Source organism: Calidris pugnax, unplaced genomic scaffold (assembly GCF_001431845.1).
Source record: "Calidris pugnax isolate Ruff unplaced genomic scaffold, ASM143184v1 scaffold63, whole genome shotgun sequence".
Lineage (NCBI taxonomy): Eukaryota > Metazoa > Chordata > Aves > Charadriiformes > Scolopacidae > Calidris > Calidris pugnax.
The window spans coordinates 5,321,708-5,343,139 of NW_015090852.1; the positions used below are offsets into that span (position 1 = coordinate 5,321,708).

Here is a 21,432-nt window from a genome sequence, read left to right on the forward strand (position 1 = left end):
AATCCCTTTAGCAGCTAGGACAAAGGATGGAGCTCTCCTGCAGAGCTACACCTGGAAACATCTGCCCACTTGAAGCATACTGAGCTTTACAAGTGCTAGGCAGAACAGCAACCTGGACCTTCCAGCTGGACCTGGAATGGTCTACAGAGCAGATCCCAACACTGTGACACTAAAGATGAAGTCAACATTGAGCATTTTAAAACATCAGGTAGACAAGGCTAGAAACAGTGAAAAGAAAGGTAGATGATCTCATTCAGAGGGAAAAAAGCTTCCAAAAACCAGTATTTTCAGCTCAGATATCAATAGCTGCTTTTAAAAATGTTTTATATGTCAGATGGTAAAACCACGGACACTTTTTTCATTCTGTTCAGCTACAAGGTGAGAATTTGGAAAAGCAAGAGCAGTTTGATGTATCTCCCCTGAGCAAGTCCTACCATTTGCAGGAATAAACGTGGGGCAGTAACTCTAAAGTCAAGAAAGACCGAAGCTCAGAAATAGCTTTAACGGACAAGTTGACCAGTTAGAAGATGGAAGCTGGAACCTCTTCTGTTTGGCCACACTTACACAGCTGGGGTGCCTACCAAGACTTTGTAGCCTACGTTTGGACATCCCAGATACCATGAGCATTACAGGGTTTTCACACAGCCGCAAACACCCTGTCCAAGCTGGCTGAGCTATCGGCTTGTTTAAGATGCAAAAACAGATCCAAGGGAAAAAAGAAAGAACCACTAAATACTTCATGCAGATGTTTGTTCTGAAGTGTAGATAAATTTGACTATAGGAGGGAAAGAAAAGCAACACTCCTGTCATGGTTCTTCCAGGCATTCAATGGCACCTGATATTTTAGCTGTATTTTTACTTCTTTGGTTTGAATGTCAGTTTGATAAATGTGAAAGCCAGTCTTGCCAGGAGCCCCAACTAAGTTTCATTTGTACTTCTGGCTGAAAAAACCCTGTGCACTTCAAGTTTTAAATACTGACATTTAAGTTGTACAGTAATTTTTAGACAACAGCCAATAATGATATCATAACAAAGAGTTTTCTGGGGACAGAACCATCTCTGAATATAAACTGGGATGTTTCCAACAGGCTAAAGTTGACATTGCAAGGAGACACCAACCAAGGACCTTGTCCTCTTCCTAACTGATTCCAGACAAGGCTGCCACAGTGCCAAGTGCTCTCTGGAAAGTATTTCTCTTTTCTTATTCCCGATGAGGGCACCATCTGCCGACAGCAAGGCACTACACCTTCTTCCACCAGGCTGCTCCAGAGCTACCCTCTGAGTGCTGGGCTGGTCTCTTTCCTCTGCTGGGGAGGACAAGGAAAGCAACCCAAACTGGATGGGTGATCCCTGTGTTTTTCTTATGTTTTGCTTTCTTTAAAGAACAATTTATTTTTAATAAATCTGTTAGAAAAGAAAGAATGAAAGCAAGTATCGACACCCAGAACATTTATTTTTGCTTAGAAAACTATATACAGTTATTGGGAAGTGGGCTGACCTTTATTGCCAAAGCATGGGCAGGCCTGACACAAGCAATGCTCATTCAGGGTTAAAGCTTTCTGGATTTCACTCTCAGCCTGGCAGCTGAAGGCATGGAGAAAAGGGTAAGTTATCAGGGAGTGCATCTGGCATTCTGTGCAGGTTCAGCAACTACACCAGCAGGACAAGGCAAGTGACCGCAGCCAGGCCAAAGCACAGCTCTGCCAGATGAACATGTGGCTGTGATCAGTGAACGAAGGAGGAAGGAATCACTTCCTGCTCCTGAAGCTGTAGTTTGTAAGAAAATCAAGCACCAACCCATCACGAGAAGTTCTGAAAGGTTTGGGACCTGAACCCAAGTACAAATGATTCAGCTTGTCCTTTTCCTCAATTTCTCTCTCTCTCTTCAAGGAGAAACTACAACACAAGACCAAAGGTGTGCTACAGAAGCAGTTTTCTACCTTTGGGCCATCTCCAACACAAATGTACACTGAACTCAGCATTGAAATGTATTGTTTCAGTGTCACAAACATTAAAATAAGTTTCCTGTATTAGAAATGTTAAGAGCCACAAACGCCTTCTGGAGCTTCTGCTGGTTTTGCTAAAATACTCAGAGGGCTCTGCATTTCCTTGGCAGCCAGAAGGAGCTGGTTAACATGGTACTGTCACTCGCCTCTTGCACTCACCTAAGAGCTTTCACATTTCACCAGTTCCTCCCTACGAGGGCGTAAGAAATTAATAGCCCTTTGACTGCCATCATTTGTACGTGTGTTTGTTAGCATACTTCAGGTATACATCACATTTAAATCTATTACCCTCCTAAAGATACATGGAATGCTATTGAAGCTTGCAAAAAGAAGAGAAATAATCCTTCTCTATCCTTCACCGAGCCCAAAAAAGACCAGGATTGGATGAACTGAGAGTAAGAAAGTCACCCTGCTGTACAGATCACAATTTGTGGTTCCCTATTCTCAGAACATCTTTTAGAGAGGCTTCAAGCAGCCGGTGGAAGTTCAGACAACACTATCCAGCCTGCAGCTGAAGGAATTCATGGTTCCACAGGTACAATGTTTAATGCTTGCAGTTCAGCACAACTCCCAGATGAGGCTCAGCTGGAAGGTGGCAACAGCCAGGCAAGGAGCCCAGCTGAGGAGCTCCTCCTCTGTTACACTGCAAGCCATTGGTGGTTTCAACTAACCTGCCTGACTTCGGACTGGAATGGAGCAAGGAAGGAGCATGTGCTCCTCCACCATCAGGAAGAATTGTTAAGGCAACAGGGAAAAAAATAAATACTGTGTTGCAGTTGCTAGTCATTGCCTTTCATTCTAGGTAGGTGCCAGACACATGGCTTTAGTCTGCTTAGCACGTATTACTCAAGAGGAAATCTGGCATGTTTTCAAACATGCCATGGCACTGCTTGATCTCATGATTGAGTTCACCTGATGCTGAGGGCAGCACAGTGGTGAGATTCAGACCATACTGAGACCTTGGCCCAGAACTGGCTGCTGTGGGTGGGATCTGCACTGACAAACCTGAGCATACAACATACAGCTCAAAACATCTCTGCAGCAACACAACGCCTGCTGCATGTGATGCTGTGGTAATGGAATTAGCCCCTTTGCACACACAGCTAATGCTCCCTTTAAGGAAACTAGAAAATTATTTCTCTAACTTTCCAGCATCCCACTATGCAGGTATCCCTAGGCTACTGCTTGCTGTAAGACAAGTCTGTTTCTTTAATGAAGGAGTCCAGCATTAAGGCTCAAACAATAGCAAACTTACCCAAAAGCACTGCTGAATGCACCAAAGCTCAGAATAATCCTGTTCTCCCACACACCAACTCAAGATTGCTCAGCTTGAGTAAGGTCTCTAAACCATACTGACACCAATACAGGTGTGGCTCAACAGATGCTGCTTTCAGCAGCCCAAATCATGCGTACTCCAAAATCTCAGCAAGCTACATTAGCACTGACTAGCAGCCTGCAGACTAGCTGGGACACTAATCCGGGTGCTGGTGAAAGACTTGGGTTCTGCTTACTCCGTCCTTAGAAGCAACAGATCATGGTAGCACACAGCTGAACAAACCTTGGGTGATTTCATAATTTTTAGTAAAAGATGATTAATCTTACCACGTCTGGATTTTTTTCCTAATGTTTGTGCTACCAATCTCTGAAACAAGACACACCCCTAAGTCTTTCAGGAGTCAAAAATCACTGCTTCTTCACTTGTTTCAATCTACCACAAGACCATGGTTCTAAGCTACCCAGGCTGGTGCTTTTCTTCGCAGATTGCTCAATAGATCTAAATTTTTAATAGACTATTCAGTTTCCAGTACAGTCCTGGAAAGTAGAGGAAAGCCCATCAGGGCACTCTAGAGAGGAGCTGCAATGAAGTCTCTACAAAAGGCCAGCAATTCTAGCACAGCTGCTGTAGGTCAACAGGACACAACACATTTTGAAGCAGCAACTTTACTTAGCTCCATCAGTCACCACCTCAGTCATCTTCCACAGCTTAAGAATTTTTGGTTACATCATCAAGTTTGTTTTCCAGTTTGAAAGAGGTTCCAGCCATACAGAGGTGGCCAACTTGTAAGAAAAAACAAAATTAATAAAATAATAATAGTCACACCACCTTCTCAACCCCCCTGTTCCAATTTCTTTGCAGATTTGCCTTTCCTCTCTCCAACCTCATATTTTCCTTTGTTTTCTGTCCACTAAATATCTGAAATGGTATTTAGGACACATTCTGGCTGGCTCACATCTTTATAAATGCTCTGTTGTTAGATGATGACCACCACATAAGCTTGAGCAGACTGATCAGGGGAAAAAAATTAATTTTTCATAGCCAAGGAAATAATGCTACAGCCACTAGCAAGTACCTGGCTTACATCTTCGCTGCTCCTGCCCCAAGTCACAGAGATGGAGAAAGCTTATGTTTTGCATATTCTGTGATCGTTCTGCCTTCCCTACTTTTTATGCATTAATTGAATTTTCTGCAAACATTTTACTATCACATGTAGGATTTAGATTAAAAAAAAACCAACCAAAAAAACCCACGCAAGACAATTTGTATTCAAATGGAAACAAGGAAGAAAAACAAAAGAAACATATTCCCACAATAAATACATGGATTGTTTGCACTAGAACATGTGCTTGGTTTCCATTTGTTTCAGCATTGTTTGTGCTTAACACGTTTTCAGATCTGGTTACTACCGAGGCACAGTCTAACACAAGTGTGGAAATTAAACAAGAGGAAAAAAAAACCAAAAAGCATCTAGGAACTGTAGCAGTTTGAAAAATTTTCAGATTTCATGCTCTAAGTGGTAAAAAAAAAAATCAGCACAGCTAATTAGATGTTTCGTAATGCCAGAAGTCAGCAATGTTTCAGGGGTGCCATGCCAGCTGAGAACACAACCATGCTGATTGACACCAGCTCTCACAGGAGGCAAGGGTGAAGGCAGGAGATGCTGCCTCCAGAGATACCTGCCTCCAGATGTGGTGTTCCAGCTCCCAACCCTGCTGCATCCCAAGGTTTGTGTGCTCACTGCCTTTTGTGCAAATACTGTGGGTTGCCAATTCCCGTCTTGTACCTCATGGTACGTAAGACTGGGGCAAGGGGGTGACCTCTGCAAGGAATTGCATCAAAATGTACTCTTTTCCCTTCATACACCTCACCAATCATACTTAAATAATAATAAAAGGAAGCTTTTATAGATGTTAAATCCAAATCCAAATAATTCACAAAGATTAGAGAATAGTTCATTGACACACAGATGGGAAATCCCTGGGCACCTTTTCTTCTAGCATAAAGCAAATAGATAAAATAGCAACTTACACTAATAGAATCTGTAAACTCTATACAATCCACTTTCACAACCAGAAAGTATTCGTTTCACATTTATATTCAATTTCTATTTAATTCAATTTACATTCTTTTCTCAGAGATAACATGGTGCCATGTCCAAGACTGAAGGATGTTATGAAAAGCATGCTGGCAATTAGGCAGACTGGACTAGGCTCTCCCTCCAATATTTTCAAACAGGTTTCTTGGGTTGATACTCCAGCTTCTCTACCAGACTTTCAGCCCCGCTCCCATATTCCCAAAGTCAATGTTACAGATTACCCGTACACACAATACGTTTGTCAGCGTGAAAAAATGTGTGAGCAGAATAATTTTATCTGCTAAACTTGTTTGCCAAGGGCTGCCACGTTCTGGACTGCTTCCCATGATCTTAAAATAATAGAACAGCACAGCCTCAGAGTCCTCCACAAAACATCACAAACATCTCACCACTTACATACACAGTCAAAAAGACTTAGGACCAATAAACAAAATTATGTGTGAACCTGTGCTGGTACAACACACATCCATTAAAGCAAAATAACACAGAACTAAGCACACAGCCAACCATCCAGATGGGGTTTTTTGTGGGATGCCAAGTGTCCAAACACTGCACCTCTGCTGACCCACTGCAGGCCATGGAGCATTCGCAGGAATGTTTGTCCTTCAGCTTCACATTTCCTTCCCAAAACAACTCGACCGCTTCCCTGCCTTCTCTGATTTGACAGAAATAGGCAACTAAAGAGAAAACCTATATATGTGTCCTTTTGTTTTACCTCTAGCCTTCAAAGAATCCTATCACTTCCAATTAAGAATCTGAGAAGCATCTTACAATAAGGCCAGCTAAGGGAATTTCAAAGTCTGCTACAGAATTTAGGGGGTGAATTTCCCATGATTTTGCTTTTTTTGGATGTCACTCTCTCTTTGCAATGGTTCATTGGTTTTAAATAATGAAATATTCACTGCTAATATGCTTGAATCAGAACACCCTGTGCCTGAATGCTGTCACACCTCCATACAGGTGTGCCAGTGAAATGATTTCCTACACAGAAGAAATAGCAACACTGCCACAAAGTTGCAAATCATATTTCTCTCCTGTTGACCACTGCATAGAAATTAGGCATTCCACAGTTAGCTAACTCGCAGCAAAAATTTACTTTTGCTGAACTATAAGCTAGCATTGGTATTGTAACAAAAAATTACTTATTTCTGTGAGAAGCTGCAGAGACTGAAAAAGCATCATGTGTACTGGAAGCTTCTGTTGGCAAGGCCTAAGCAGAACAGCAATCACAACTACCACGTTCAGGGAGCTATCTTTCAGTGACACCTTTATAAAAGGAAGAAAACGTGTATGGGAGGAGTGAAATCCTCAGTAATGGTTTGTATATCCCATATTCTGGACCTTCCAAAGGGTATTGCAAAAATCAACATTCCCATCACCTTGATACAGTCTAGTATTTTAATTGCAGGGCAACCATTTACTCTGCTAGTGAAAGAAAAAAAAAAAAAAAAGTAGAAAGATAAGAGTAATTCCCTGCAAATTTGCTATTACATTTCTCTTCACTGTCTAAATCCAGTACTGATGCAGAGCACCTAGTTCAGGCAATGCAATGACACTGGCATGCTGAGCTACTACACTGGCCAGGAACAATCAGACATCAGGGAATTTCTTTTTGCTTTATCTACTTTATTAAACATCAAATGGGTGGAGAAATTAACCTGTCCCATTTCTATAGATAGCGATTCTTGCAAAGATTTGAACACAAACCGACCTTTCAGTCTACTTTGACAGCAGTTTCTTGCCATCAAGCTCAACACCTTACTCATTTCTGGGAGTAGAGAAGCTGCCACAGAAACTTTAGAGCAATGTGGTAAAAGACTTCCCAGCCATCTTCTGTATGATAGTTTTGAGAGACTTGGAAACAAGAGCTTCATGTACTCCAACTCCTCACTCCCATGTGGAGGCAACAGAAATTTCTCCCAGCTTCAGAAAGATTACTGGTTCTATGAATTCTCACCAAGTGTCTCTCAAGTGAGTGCTAATCTTTGCAAATGCAGATGGGACGTACAAACCAATCACTTGGTATCTGGAAGCTGATTTTTCTGCTGAAGAGTGAAAAATCCCAATATAAACACTAAATGCACAAAGAAATAGTCTACCTTAAAATCATCCATGTCAAAGTAAAGTTATCAGCTGTATTTCACTGCCTGAAATAAGCAGTATTTGCAGTAAGTGCAAATACTTCAAAAGTGATTCCAGCTTTAGCAAATTTTCTAATGTTACTAAAAATATAAACACCAACTTTGTAAAAATGTATCATAATCAGAAACAAAGTATTCTTATAGATTCACCTAATCCCATTCCTTTAGTCTGACTGGGGTTTTGAGGACAAACGGAGACACTGCTGACTGGGAATCTACTGAAATATCCTCCCCTTTTGAAAGACATGAACAGTTTCATATGCAAGGCTTTTATGTTCCACAGCCAGGTTAAATAGACAGATACATGCAAGAAATATCCCTTTTTAGTCTCCTCTCTTCCACAGGTTTCTTTAAAAGTGTCTGGGAAGTAATGCAGCATTTCCTTCTCACTGTCTGGTTTCTATGAACCACTGATTCAGTTCAAACAAGAGAGGTTTTTGATTACCACTTCAACTAATGAAGGAGAGGGACGAACCTCTTCACCAGATCTAGAAGACAAGATAGGGCTTACACTGTCATAAGGAAGATTGCTGCTAGACACATCTGACAGACAGGATTGCAATGCACTGGAACAAACAGTGGGATTTCCTGCACCAGGTACTAGAGGCAGCTTGAACTCATCCCTATTGACATGGGCATAGGTATAAACAAGCAGGTGAGCTCTCAAAACCTGACTTTTTTTTTCTAGAAGGATGGTAAACACATCTCTTCAGGTATAAATGGAGCAGACAAACTGCTGTATGCTGCACTGGTTAACAAAATGCCAAGTGAAGAGAAATTAAGTACAAGATCTAGCTTCTGTTGCCAGAAGGATTCCAAAAGAGGGACCGTTATACAGACGAGTCTTCCCCTATGCAGGAGAGTAAAGGACAGAAGTCAGGTTTCAAACTCACGGCTCTAAATCACAACACTGCCTGTATTAATGATTCAAACAAAAATCACAGGACAGCAAACCTGCTAGGCAAAGAGGAATTCCTAGGCAGCTTACCTCAATGGACCATAATTCAACATTATGAAAGCCAGTATCACCATCACACACAGGGTCCTTCTCTTTGGAGATGATACCTTGAGCTTCTGGTTCTAGACAGGAAAAAACAGAGAAGACAAACAATAAAAAAGGGACACAGACATGCAAAGGTATGTCAGAAGCTAAATACACCAAATTGTGCTTGCTTTTTAGTTTTACATTTGCCTAATTACATATGAATACATGCCAGGACTAATTAATAATAAAACTCTTAGGTTGGTACATTATATTCAGCTTCTATCCCATCTATCTTCTCAGTGAAATCTTCAAAAGCACCAAAAATAAAGAATTAAGTGTCAACCAGATAATGTGACAGCTGTCCTGACCTAGAGTTGGTGAAAGTCCTGCTTGGAGTGGAAGGCTGAGCTAGAAACCCCCAAAGGTCTTCCAGTCAACACTTCCATGTTGTGCTCTAGTACCTTCCACCTGAGCAATATATAAAGTCAGATGTTTCTCACAATCTCTTACCTCTAATACTACTTCATCCAGCTGCCTCTTCAGCGTGCTGTTTTCTTTCTTGAGTTTCTCATTCTCCAATAAGGCTGCCTCCAGCCTTGCCTCCAGTCCCAACATGTATTCTTTCTTTTTCTTCCGTGACTGAAAGGCTGACTCCCGGTTTTTGATCATGCGTTGCTGCCTTCTCAAGACATTGACCTGGACAGACAATACCAAGGACTGTTAATGATCCACAAGTTAAAAGTGCCTCTATTTCATGCATAACTTCTGCTCCTTTGTTTTGTCAAAAGTCTGCATAGATAGCTTCCTGCACTCTGCTTCAAAAGAGCTGAAATGCTCAGCACAGAGACAAGTAGGGATCCAAGAGTTACAGCTCACTAATAATGAAAAAAACAGGTCCTGTGCTGCTTCTGTTTTCTCCTGCGTTCTCAACCTTCTATGTGTAGGGACTCATAATGTACACTTGAGCAGCAGCTTGATTTGATCAATCAAGTCACAAAGACAGAAAATACATAAGTCTGCAAGGTAGCAAGAATGTCTTTCATCTTCACTTTACCATACACCACTTTATAGGCTACAATCAGTCATCTGTTTTCTTAACTGAAAAATCCTACAGTTTTTTAGTTTGTCCCGCATGGAGACCATTTCCACATGGATTACACTTGTTTCTGTACCTTTTCCAGATCCTATATAGTTATAGTTTTTGAGACTGAATACTATTGCTGACCTCGGATTGCACATTCTATGTGTATGAGGCACTTACATGGCAGTTTAAATGCAGTTTCTGGTGCATCTGTATTAGCATCTTAATTCAGATCAGAAGTGTGGCTTTGATGCACATTTCCTGATTGTCCCACTTAATATGCTTTGGTTCACATCACAGAACAGTTTCTGATAGAGCACACAAACCGGATTCCTTCCAGATGAAGCTAAACCAGCAAACATACTCCACAAGGGCACATAATTCGCTCCAACCACTAGCAGGCATTCAGGCTGCGAGACCAGACCAGGGCAGTTCAAAGTAACCCCTCCCCATCCCCCAACAGTTCTCATGAGTCTGATTTTTTTTCCCCACACAGGAACAGTCTATCATCCCTTACCACTCACTCTTTTTGTGGTTTGCACTGAGTGGGACAACCTAGAATGAAAGCATCTTGCTGCTGACAAGGATAACGATGACCGATACTGCAGAGCTCTACAAAGCTACTTGCAATCCTAAATTTAAACACTACTCTGTTGATGTCCTTTTCCTCACAGATTAGCAACAGCAACTCTGTTTTTACTAAAAACAGAAGACTTCCACCACATTATTAGGCTACAACAGGTTGTGCCTTAATGATGTTTACAGTGAAAGAGACCTGAATGCTGTATCTTACACAGACCTGAATATACTCCAGTAGCTACCAACACATGCATGAGAGTAACCTGTATCCATTAGAGCATGAAAGCTAAAGAAAAAAATATTAGAACTATTCTAGAAGTATCAGTCTAGAAAAAAATAGACAAGTCACAGAATAGTAACATTAACAAACTCGGACAGTGTCCTCCAGCTAAGGTCTGGCTCTTACAGAACCTCAACCATAGCTTTCCAACTCTCTCCCTGTACATACCCACACACAGACAATTTGTTGCTCTAGGGCTTCGGTGTCTGCAAGAAAAATTGGCTACAGGCTGTTTGAAGAAGTCATTCTTCTTCATGATACTGCAGTCTGGTGACAAAGACTAAAAAAACGTTACAGTGCATTAACATTTTGGACTGTCTCCACGTTGATCTAATTGCTTTCTGTGAAGATCATTTATTATGATCTATGTCTAGTCTGCTGCCACCAACAAAAGTCTGTGAAAGTGAAGCTGTTTGTACTTACTCCAGTTTCTCTCTTTAACAGAGACTGGAGAAGGAAAAGATTTTAATGTATTTTCATTAACACCAAGCTGTGTCTTGAATTTTTTAAGTACTACAATGCTTAACATAAGAAAACTTTTGCAGACATATAAAAACTTTGGAAAAATAAAATGGTTCCAGCTAGCCGAGGACTGCAGCGTATAGAACACACCAGTTTGGGGCCAGGATCATTTCAACTGTCCAGGGATGAAATAACAAGGAATGAGTTCATGCAGCAGCTTTGGCTTCAGTTGTGTGATATTCCAAACAAGTAGTTACATTCCTCTTTTTAAAAAGAGGTTTTGCATCATGAAGTCAAACAGAGAAGACCAAATTGTTTACATCCATTCTTGTTTGTAGAGCTGCTCAGGATTATTCACTACTGGACAGCTTTTGACTAAGTGTCTGGAACCTCTGGCAAATATATCTGCTTCCCAGGAGAAAACATGGAGTTTAAGCACCAGTGCAGTGTTTGTACAGTAAAGTAGACCCTGAGGCACACCTATTGCTGTTTCAGACAGTACCAGCTACGTTTCAGATGGTATTTATCTAGACTGCCCTCCTTTACTCAGTGTTCTCTGAATGCTGTCAGGAACAGCAGCTCTCCCCAGATGTATTCAAGGTACTCTGTGCAGTGACTGCATTTCAGTCTCTGCCACACCAGTTTCACTTCCAGTCATTTCTTAGGCTTGGTTAAATGAAACCAAACTATTCGTGTCCTTGAGTTATTTTGTTTTAATTGACAACCCCTAATAAAGTTTAAGGTCCTTGGTTAACCCTCTAGCACTTACTTGGCTTTTCTAAAAAGTGCACACTTGATCCTACCTAAATCTGACGCAGGAAACTGAAAGAGTTTTGTGTTTGAAGCAGTGCAGTAATGCTTGAACCTGGAAGCAGTACGGCCCTGAGCATTACAGAGCTGGCTTGGCATCAAGATAAACATGCCCCTTGCTTGAGCATTTTGATAATCAGAAGAGAGAAAGGAACTAATTTAGAATGTTAGACTGCTTAAGCAACATTGCATGAGTGCTGAGCAAAGATTAAACATAGAATACACCTCTGCTAACTTCTTTTGAAGCCTCCCTCTTTGTAGGTTGTATTGTATTAATTTACCACTGAAGACAGTAACTTCTGGTTCTCAGGAAGCACAGACCACAAAGGAAAATATTTGCATTAGAGTCAAATATTAATTAATGATTTAGCTTTTGCTTTATTTCTTTAAAAACTACACCACCACTAACACACACACAAAAAAGATGTTGCAAATATGGAGAAGTGAAAGGTTCACTGCAAAACCTTGCTTCAAACAGTACTAACTAGATGCAGATTGTCCTCTATCTTCAGAGGCTTTACAGAGTCATGCACTTTACAAATAAACACTGCTACCTCAATTTAGCCTTCCAAAGAAAACTCAGTTCTGAGCAAAATTTAACCTCCATTCCAACATAAGCTGTATTTCTAGCATAATGCAGTAAGAATGTCTCTCACACTCCATGGAATTTTTGGTACACACACTGGGAAAATTAACAAAGAGCTGGAAGTACAAACCCTTTCAACTTTACATTGGCCAGCTTCTTACCTCAGCTTACGAAAGCTGCTATCTTTGAATATGAATCTTAAATGCAGGAATACAAAACCTACACAAGTGTTTTCTTTGTTCTTATGACAGATCTCGGTTTTCTTGTCTTTAACTCAACAGAACACAACTTGACTACAGCACAGAAAACAGGATTCTTTAACAGAAATCCACAGTTGTGTTGAAGTAATTTTGCATAATATAACTTCTTCTAAATTTTCGATTTTTTTTTTTTTTTTTTTTAAATCAACAGAACTGGAAGGCAGAATTACATCCTTTTTCCCTATTGAGTGGAAACATAAGAGAAAGGCCTTCTAAGGACACAACTAAACTGAATTCCCTCATACACCTACCATTTGTCGTCATATTTAATTGCAACAGGAAAGGCAATCTGCTTTTTTAGTTAAGAGCCTCTTTCCTTCAACCGGAAGAGTGGCTTGCTTTGGCAGCGTTTCTTTTGTCCAATTTCCTAGTGGAAAGTTCTTCACTGGTTTCCTAGTGAAGAGTGACCGCACTGAAAGCCTGTCACTGCCCTGTGGGTGGGAAGTAAACGTGTGCCACCAGGGCAAGCACAACTCAGGGCCTCAGGCATACGGCTTGCTATCAACCAATCTCAGCCTAATCCACTGGAAGGGCTGAGTGTTAAGCTAACAGTTTATCCCCCCTAAGCCCAAAAAGAAAGTCCTGCAGTGTTTCTTTTTATCCCGCAACATCTGCTGAGATTAGCAAACAAAAACACATGTTGCAGAGCTCAAATGACAGCTACATCTGTGCAGCTCTGAGCACCACATATGGTGGCTACGGCAGTCGCAAGATGTTTTAACCCTGCTGGCGCCAGCTGCATCCTGAAACATTTGTTCTTTTTCAAAGTGCCATTTCACAGAATGTGCCAAAGAGCAGTTGTAAATGTTTTTTCATGTTTCAAAAAGCACAGGTAGAATGTGCAGCATTTAGGCTGACACCAAGTCTTAAAACTGCCTCCCTAGAACAGCTTCAGGTGGAAATATCCACACAACCCTTGTTCAAAACAAACAGCCTTTCATTATCTCAGTTACACATTTGACTATTGACAGTCACAGATGTGTATGGGAAGCACAATAACAATACAGAGGGTTTGTCAAATCTTGTATTCAGACAACAGCAAGGTGCCATGCTAGTCTTGATTACAGGGAGCCAGAAATCTAGTGAAATCTAGTGACTGCTGACAGGTCTCTTCAGTTTGGCTTTGGGTGGCAGTGGCAGGCAATGGGGGATGGAACTCGATCTTTAAGGTCCCTTCTAACTCTAACCATTCTGTGATTCTATGGTAATTATAATTTAAAAATGTAGCGCTTTTAACCAGTCTGCCTACCGACAGACCTTGGTTAGCTTCTTGCCAATTCAAGATTATGGTTTCCATTGCAGTCTGGCTACTGAATTTTTTGTAGCAAGTAGTTTTTCACTTGAAAATGCAGCCCCCACACAAACATGAAGAGCGAGGAAAATTTAACATCAAGCATGAGTGGCAATTCTCAGACCCTAGGAAACCCCACACCACCACCCCTCCAAAGAAGCCAGAAGGCAGATACCTTTGCGAAACAGTGTCCTGCACTGCTAATAGGCAGGTGACTATACTGCAGAGTTTCATTCAAATGTGAAAACCAGTGTTTTCTCCCTCACACCGAGAGATGTGATAGGACTCTCAGCTCTCAACAACTGTGCTTGGAGGACCACACTGGAGAATGACACCCTGAGAGTTTAAAAGACAGTTTTAAACCTTCTTATTTAAGAGGTTTAACAAGACACTTCAGTACTTTCCACAACCATGGCTTCCTTTGGACAACAAAATGCAACCAAGGCAGCTCCAAACTACTAGAAACTACATCAAGTTAGCACCCAGCTTGCTAGCTAGTTAAGATAGTTAAGATAGCTAGTCAGAGCTGAAGGAGGGGAAAAAAAAAACCCACATGCGTCTCAAAAGCTGTTTTGGTTTACACCTACTGCTTACTGTCAGCTACTGTGGAAAAAATGATTTGTGCAGTGACTCTTGAGAGCTTACCCCTTTTCTATTCATTCAGTATATGATGAAAAGGGAGCCTAAAGAGATTAGGATCATATGAAACCCAGTACCTTAAGTTTCCAAAAATCATGAGTAAGATCTGGGGAGATAAAGGGGATGGAAAAAGAATCAAGCCTACTGCTGACATTTCCAATTCATCTACTTCCAAAGAAGTGGTTTTATTATATGGCTTAGAAAAATGATTTAGTACTAATCAAAAATCAGACAGATGTAAGAGAGCTTCAGCCATTGAGAGCTTGCAGTTGAGAAGACAAGCAAAGGAAAAAATATATCAGCACTGTCTTCTACAACAATGCGTGCATACCTGGGCTGCAGCTCCAGGCAGGCCAGCACACATCAACCTGTTCCTCCCCATTCTTTGCCAAGCTGCCAAATTCCCCATTTGCTGTTAGAAATCCTATTAGATGAGCCCAACTACGGCTCTGTCTTCCCTGAGACTCAGAAGCAGCCTGGTTCTCCCATTATATCCTACATACAGGTAACTGAAGACCATTTCCAAGCTTTGGTTATTAGCCATCATCACACAGTCAGAACTTACATCCAGCCCCATCGCTGCTGTGGTGCTTTGAAGCAAGGGCTTAGTCACTGGTATTTTGCCGCCTGTTGAGCCATTTCCAGCAGCTGGAGGCAACGCGTTGACCGCAGGATTGTGAAGTGGCGTGGTCCCTCCGGTGACAGCAAGGACTGGCTGGGAGGCAGGGAGCACCCCAGAAGCCTGGAGCTGTACCACAGCAGGCTGGGGGAGCACCACTGATTGACCTACAACACAAGAACAAACAGGAGCACTCAGCGTATGATATGAAACGCATCTTTACATGACCAGTTTGTAGGGGAATACTGATATAGGAGGAAGAAAGCCTTGCTTCCTCTCCTGCCCTGCACAATTTATCTCAAGTCCAATTCCACAGCATTAGTATATTCCACAGGATAGCAATGGGGAGGGGAAAAAAACACAAACAACCGTCAAAAGTTTTCAGGGCTCTTAATCCATCCTGCAAATCAAAACTACATACATTAAAGACATCCAATAGAGCAAGCTCTCTCCCAAAAGCTCTTCAAAGTCAATAGAAGTTAAAACTCGTTAGAAACATTACTAATTTCAGTATTCCTAACACGTGATGCACTTTGAGTCACTTTTTTCAAAGAACATAACCAGCTTACTTCAATCCTCCTCCCTTTTGTCCATCCCTACTTTACTGCTGCATTCAATGGAAAACTTAATACACAGAAGTGACTCATACCATACAAAACAATTCAGAAACAGCACAGAGAAAGAAGATTAACAAGAAAGAAAAATGCAAGTTACACTTTCAAAACATAATTTAGAGCCTCAATTCACACTAAAACAAGACCAAGTTTTTCAAAAAAATTATTAGGTAAGAAATTTTATGCACAAGATGAATAGAGCCTAAAGAAAACTAAGCAGAAAAAAATCGAGGTAATATTGACAGATTTTGAAATGGAATTAAAAACAGCCACTTCCAAGAAATTTCAGTCCAACAACTACATTTAACTCAAGCAGGTGTTTGAGTAATATTTTGTTGTCAGAAAACACAGGAACGTCTCTCTAATCCTTTGTAACAGGATGACCTCGCCAGCTTTCAGAAACAGCATGTTCCAGCTGAGCATTCCAACCGAAATGCACAACAATGTATTACAGCATTTACCCAACCTTCTGGAAGGTGAAAAATGAAGTAATTCACCTAGTGCCAAGGTTTTTTTTTTTTTAATGTACGAGCTGTAGGATTAGATCTCCTTTTTTGCAGAGATAATCTCGAAGACATCATAAGTTAATACCACCCTATTTAAGAACCTGAAATGGGGAATTTGAGATTATTTCAATTATCTTTTTAATGCATAAAGTATGTGTTGCTTTCTTCTTTAAGCTTTTATGAAAGGGACTATAAAGATATCATCCCTCATGCTCCTTTGAGCATAATGGCATATTTCAAACTGGTAGCTCCAAGTTGTCATAGGCAGGGGATTTTGATTAATGAAAAATATCCTTATGTTTTTTGTTATGGAAGCGGAACAACAGAATTTTTAAACACATCATCAGTTAAAGTAAATACATGGAATGGAAATACTTTCCCCAAAATATTTCTTCTATAGGGTCTCACAGAAGCTATTCTCTTGACTTTTCTTCAGGGAAAAGGATAGAGCTGATCTTCACAGTACTATACTTATATACAAAAAATCCATAGCCCCAACATTCCTTATTCCAGATGGTATTTTATCAGCTGGAACATCAGAACAAATAAGAATTAGGTCACGCTGACTGTGTTTTAAGCAGTCTAACAATCTTCGGCATGCTGTAAAAAATGTCAGCGTCTCCAGCTTTGGCTTAACTCCTGATGGAAGAGCAATTAGTAATGAATACAAATTTTTCACTATTGCAATAATTTCTAGATACATGCCCTTAAGTATTTGTCTCCTTTTTCTTCAACGCCTGGGTGCCTGTACAGTCAACTGCAAGAAACTGCAGCCATCAGCTGGTGAAAACAAGCAACTGCAGCTGACAATTCCAGCAATGCAAGTACTGCCTTAGCTGAGAGTAAAATAATGCTTTGGATTCAGAAATGAAGGCTCAAGCTACTTCAAAAACCTGTTACAGGGCAACAGAAGGAATTATGAATTATCAGTGGAGAGGAAATCACTTGCCTGTTGTTAACATCAGCTTGCAGCTGTAAACAACTTTTCTAACCTTTAACGTGGCACACTCAACTCTTGGCAGATTTCACAACATCCTATTTAATGCTGTTCAGTGAGACAAAATGCCATGAACTCATGTTCCCACCATCCGGTGGCAGAGTTTCATGTGGGTTAAAAAAAGCTTTTATGACTCCTACACCAAGCTCTCAAGCTTCATTCAAGCCATCCTAACTGACCCTGCTGGATCTTCCTTTGAGTACAACAGAATAGCACTGTAATTGCCTTACACACCACCTGCCATCACAACTAGAGCAGAGCAGAGGGTCCCCAGAGATCCTCCCAAATCAGCAGTTTTACCTCCACAATGCCAGTGCTCAGTCTCTGTTGCTATACTGCCTGCCATTCCACACAGAGCACTCACCTGGGCACTTTCTCATAGGAGTATATGAGAGAGGAATAAGGCCCTCTTCTCAGCCTAAATCTTTTTCAGCAAAGCATGTAGGAACCCTCTTTTTTTCTCCTAGCCCTCCCGTTTCACTCACCAAAGCTAACTTTATTCTAGAGATCATCCCAAACAGACTTAGTGTTTACCCCTCAGACAGGCTCAGTCAAGAAAATTCACCTACCTTTAGGAGGTGCTGGCTGGATGTTGACAACCGGCTGATGCTTTGGCAGTGGCACAAGGGTGGGAAGAGTCTGAATAATGATGGTTTTAGCTGGGATGCCAATGTTAGCCTGAGCTTCAGGTACAGCAGGCAAGAGGGGTTTGGGTTGTATCAGAGGCCTGGACGCTGTCTGACCACACCTCTTCAGGGTCCTCGCAGAATTATTTGCTAGGAAAGGAGAAAGAGCTAGAGTTGGACCAGATGACACAGAACGAAGAATTCAAGCAGTAATAACACGGCTTTTGGAATGGTGGTTTTTTTTAACCCATCTCTAATGTTTGTTAAAAATGGACATATCTGACAACAAATATCAAGTCAGAAATGACAGGATATACTAGCATCTGTTAGTTAAACATTTGCATGCAAGACAATATGCAATTCTGCACTACCCAGAGAATCAAAATAACCCCATCTTTCATACCAGACCGCGAGGCGATGCCGACAACAGGCTTCTTCCCTCCATCTCCTTCAGGGGATGCAGGGCTTCTGCAACTCTTGCTGTAGAGAGAGATGGGAGACATCTGGGAGCTACAGCTGAAGTCCCCATCATCCTGCAGACAGAAAGTATACGAGATTAATAATTCAGAAACATATAAAAGCATCCACTAGTAGTTCAGAGTATAACAGCCTTTCATCACATTTGTGTTGCTGCTTCAGTGAACAGGAGAAAGGCTTTGTTTTGCAGTTTTAGTCTAGTCAATGTCAAGTACCGCTGAAAACCAAAGAAGTACCTCTCCTTATCAGGAGAGTGAAAGGGGGGGGCAGAGGCCAGCAACGGCTAGATTTTAAAAGGTGCTTTGTTTGGCAACCAGGCCAATACACACAACTGAGGAAACAGAACTGAACATGCTCTTTTTAGAATGGGTCACAGCAGGAAAGGGAAGGGAAGTTGTTTTTGCAAGAGATGGAAAAATAAGCTTTTTCTTCTTATGCCATGAAGCTGGTCAGACAAGTAAACCACTGGGCCTTTTGTTTGCCCCAGCTGGTTCTGAATGACTGCAGCTGTGTGTGTTACACGGAGGTCTCTGCGTACAGGCACATTCTGCACTGGAGAGTCCACAGATGACGGAGAAGGGACCGAACAATTTGAAGTAGCTGGTGATAAGGGTTCTGTCTTCACGCTTTCATCTGCAAGAGGCAGATAAATTTCACTGTACAAGTGTTTAACAATGGGAGATCAGTAAAGAACATACTGCCCTACAGCAGCTAATTAATTCCTGCAGCAAGGCACAGCAGAAGACATAGCGAGATTAAAGACACTAAACAGCTTAGCCTGTAGGGCAGCTCTCGCCAGCTGTACCCATCCTACAGAAACACAGCACGACTTCTCATCACCAAGCTGAATGCTGCAGGCCATCAGTTTCATGTATATTATCACTATCCTAAAGTTACAACAGCTCACCCCTTGTGGGGTGGGAGGGAATAGTCACCCCTGCAAAATACAAAAGGTCAATTACCTTCATAAGCATGGCCTGTAAGATTCCAAAGATCCGAGTCCCAAGACATCAAATCCAAATCAAACTGAAAGTTATAGAGATCATTTTCCTGAAATGACAGTTCAGAAAAAGAAAATGCAAAAAGACAATATATATTGAAAACATCAGCCATTATTACAACCCATAATGTTGCAATATACAATATAACCAACACATTCTTACAGCTCCGGAGCACAAAATGAAACTATCACTTCAGCTGCCTTAAGGCAGCAGAGATAAAAGCTTAAGGGGGCAATTCTCAACTGGAATACACAGGACAAGGCTTCTTTAAAGCTTAGAGCTGTAGGAAACAAGCATACCAGTTTCAGACCATCACTAGGTACCACACTGCTATCAGCAATTTGTAAAGTGAAAGTTCTAAGCTCAGTCACTGTACCACCTTATAAAAAACACAATTTTTAGCAACTTGTTGGCATCCCCTTATTTGTCTTAAGTGAAAGATTGACTTAATGCCCTTCCATCATCACATCTCAAAGCACTTTATAAACAAAAGCAGCACCAGTATCAATTTACCAGCAAGAAGAGAGACACAAGGACTGATTTGCTCAAGATCTGATGACAGTATGCATTAGGACTCCCTAGAGTTGAATAAACTGACACTGTCATCTTCTAAAACCAGGGACACCAGTTACCTTGCCAACAGAAAAAAAAAAAGAGACTAAAATCACTTCATATATATTATTTATTGTACGATCTTTAAAACTGTGATCACGTTTTTGCTCCATTTTTTCTGCTGATGCAACTGTAAGTCTCAGTTCCCTACTCACTATAATGTTTTTATGAGCATTTGCATGAAAAATATAAATATTACATACCAAACTTATACAAATATATAGCAAAAACTCTCCTGTTAAAAACTACCCTGCAAACATACTTCTCCTTACATTCTCAAGCTGCCTTATAGAGGGCGGCTCAGAAAGTCTGCAGAGTGCACAGAAATAAGTATTCACAGGCTAGGATAAAGAAAAAGCTCATCAGAGCATATTTATAGCAAGAATGATCAACAACCACAGCCCAAGCTGTGCAGTAGAAGCCCCCACACAGGCAATTAATGCAGATCTACTGAAGGGGGATATCCTGCTCTTCTACAATGCAGCAGTTCCCAAGTCTTCTCCAGCACCTGGCTCTACAATGCCTGTAGGCATGTTCTTAGTACCTGAGGTTGGTGCTGGATAACGCAGGGGTTGTGCTAGAGGTGGGGCAGGACACAGCGAGTAGAGAAAAGGCAGGGGTTTTAAAACAGAGAGTGGAGAAACCATGAGGCAAATGCCTCAGGACAGGAAAAGCCGTATGTATGATCAGACAGTGAAAAACATGGTTTGCAAGGAAAGGGTTTAGCAGAAAATCCACAAACAGACAAGAAAAGAAGAAGCCACGTTATAGGCAAGGTGATAAGTCACAGCATTGGTGGCCACAGTTCTCCAAAAGGAGAACAAACACACAACCCAGATGCGCGCTCTCCTGCCAGCACCGCCTCGCAGGGGATGTTTGCCTTCAGCAGGTCAGGGACAGGGCAGCTTTCCCTGGGCACGGCGCCTAAGGCGCTCACTTTCCTCTCTCCCCTTCACCCTCGGGCTTTTAAACCCCCGGCTTCCGACACCGACAGCCCCTTCACAGAGGGACAACCCCGCACCTCAGCGGCCGAGCCACGGCTGACCGGCTGAAGGCCTGCCAAGCCCCCGGCGCTCCAGCCCGGCACCTCCCAGCGGGCGGCCGCCCTGAAACCCCCGGCGCTGCTCCGGTACTCACCTCGGGCTCGTCCCTCGGGGCCCGCCGCTGCTCCGCGGCGCCCAGCAGCTCGCTCAGCTCCTCGCCCAGCACCGCCTCTGCGGAGAGACAGCGGCCTCAGCGCCGGCGAAGCCCCAGCGGCGAGGCCCCCCCACCGCCCGGCACCGGCCCCCAGCTCCCCCCACCAACACCACCACCCCCGCCGCCCTCAGCCCAGCTCACCCCAGTCGAGGCCGCCCCCCGGGACCGGCAGCAGCCCCGCCGGCTCCCACTCAGCCTCCGCCGCCGCCATGGCTTCCGCCTTCCTCCCGAAACACACGTCTCCTTCCGGGCAGAGCCCCGCCCCAACTACGGCGGCCGCCGCGGGGGC

At 42.2% G+C, this 21,432-nt stretch overlaps 1 protein-coding gene across 3 annotated transcripts in view; it reads right to left on the reverse strand.

The window, feature by feature from the left end:
- Positions 1 to 21,376, reverse strand: part of ATF6 (activating transcription factor 6) — an 81,587-nt gene extending 60,211 nt beyond the window's left edge. For all 3 annotated transcript variants that reach the window (XM_014943493.1, XM_014943492.1, XM_014943491.1), the window contains exons 1-9: positions 21,285 to 21,376; positions 21,084 to 21,160; positions 19,296 to 19,383; positions 18,872 to 18,966; positions 18,260 to 18,389; positions 17,800 to 18,006; positions 15,060 to 15,280; positions 9,017 to 9,202; positions 8,510 to 8,601 (exon numbers count right to left, since the gene is read on the reverse strand). In XM_014943493.1, coding sequence (XP_014798979.1) covers positions 8,510 to 8,601; positions 9,017 to 9,202; positions 15,060 to 15,280; positions 17,800 to 18,006; positions 18,260 to 18,389; positions 18,872 to 18,966; positions 19,296 to 19,383; positions 21,084 to 21,160; positions 21,285 to 21,354 — 1,166 coding nt within the window. In that variant the 5' untranslated portion in view covers positions 21,355 to 21,376. The remainder of the gene's footprint in view (positions 1 to 8,509; positions 8,602 to 9,016; positions 9,203 to 15,059; positions 15,281 to 17,799; positions 18,007 to 18,259; positions 18,390 to 18,871; positions 18,967 to 19,295; positions 19,384 to 21,083; positions 21,161 to 21,284) is intronic.
- Between the last annotated feature and the right edge of the window lie 56 nt (positions 21,377 to 21,432).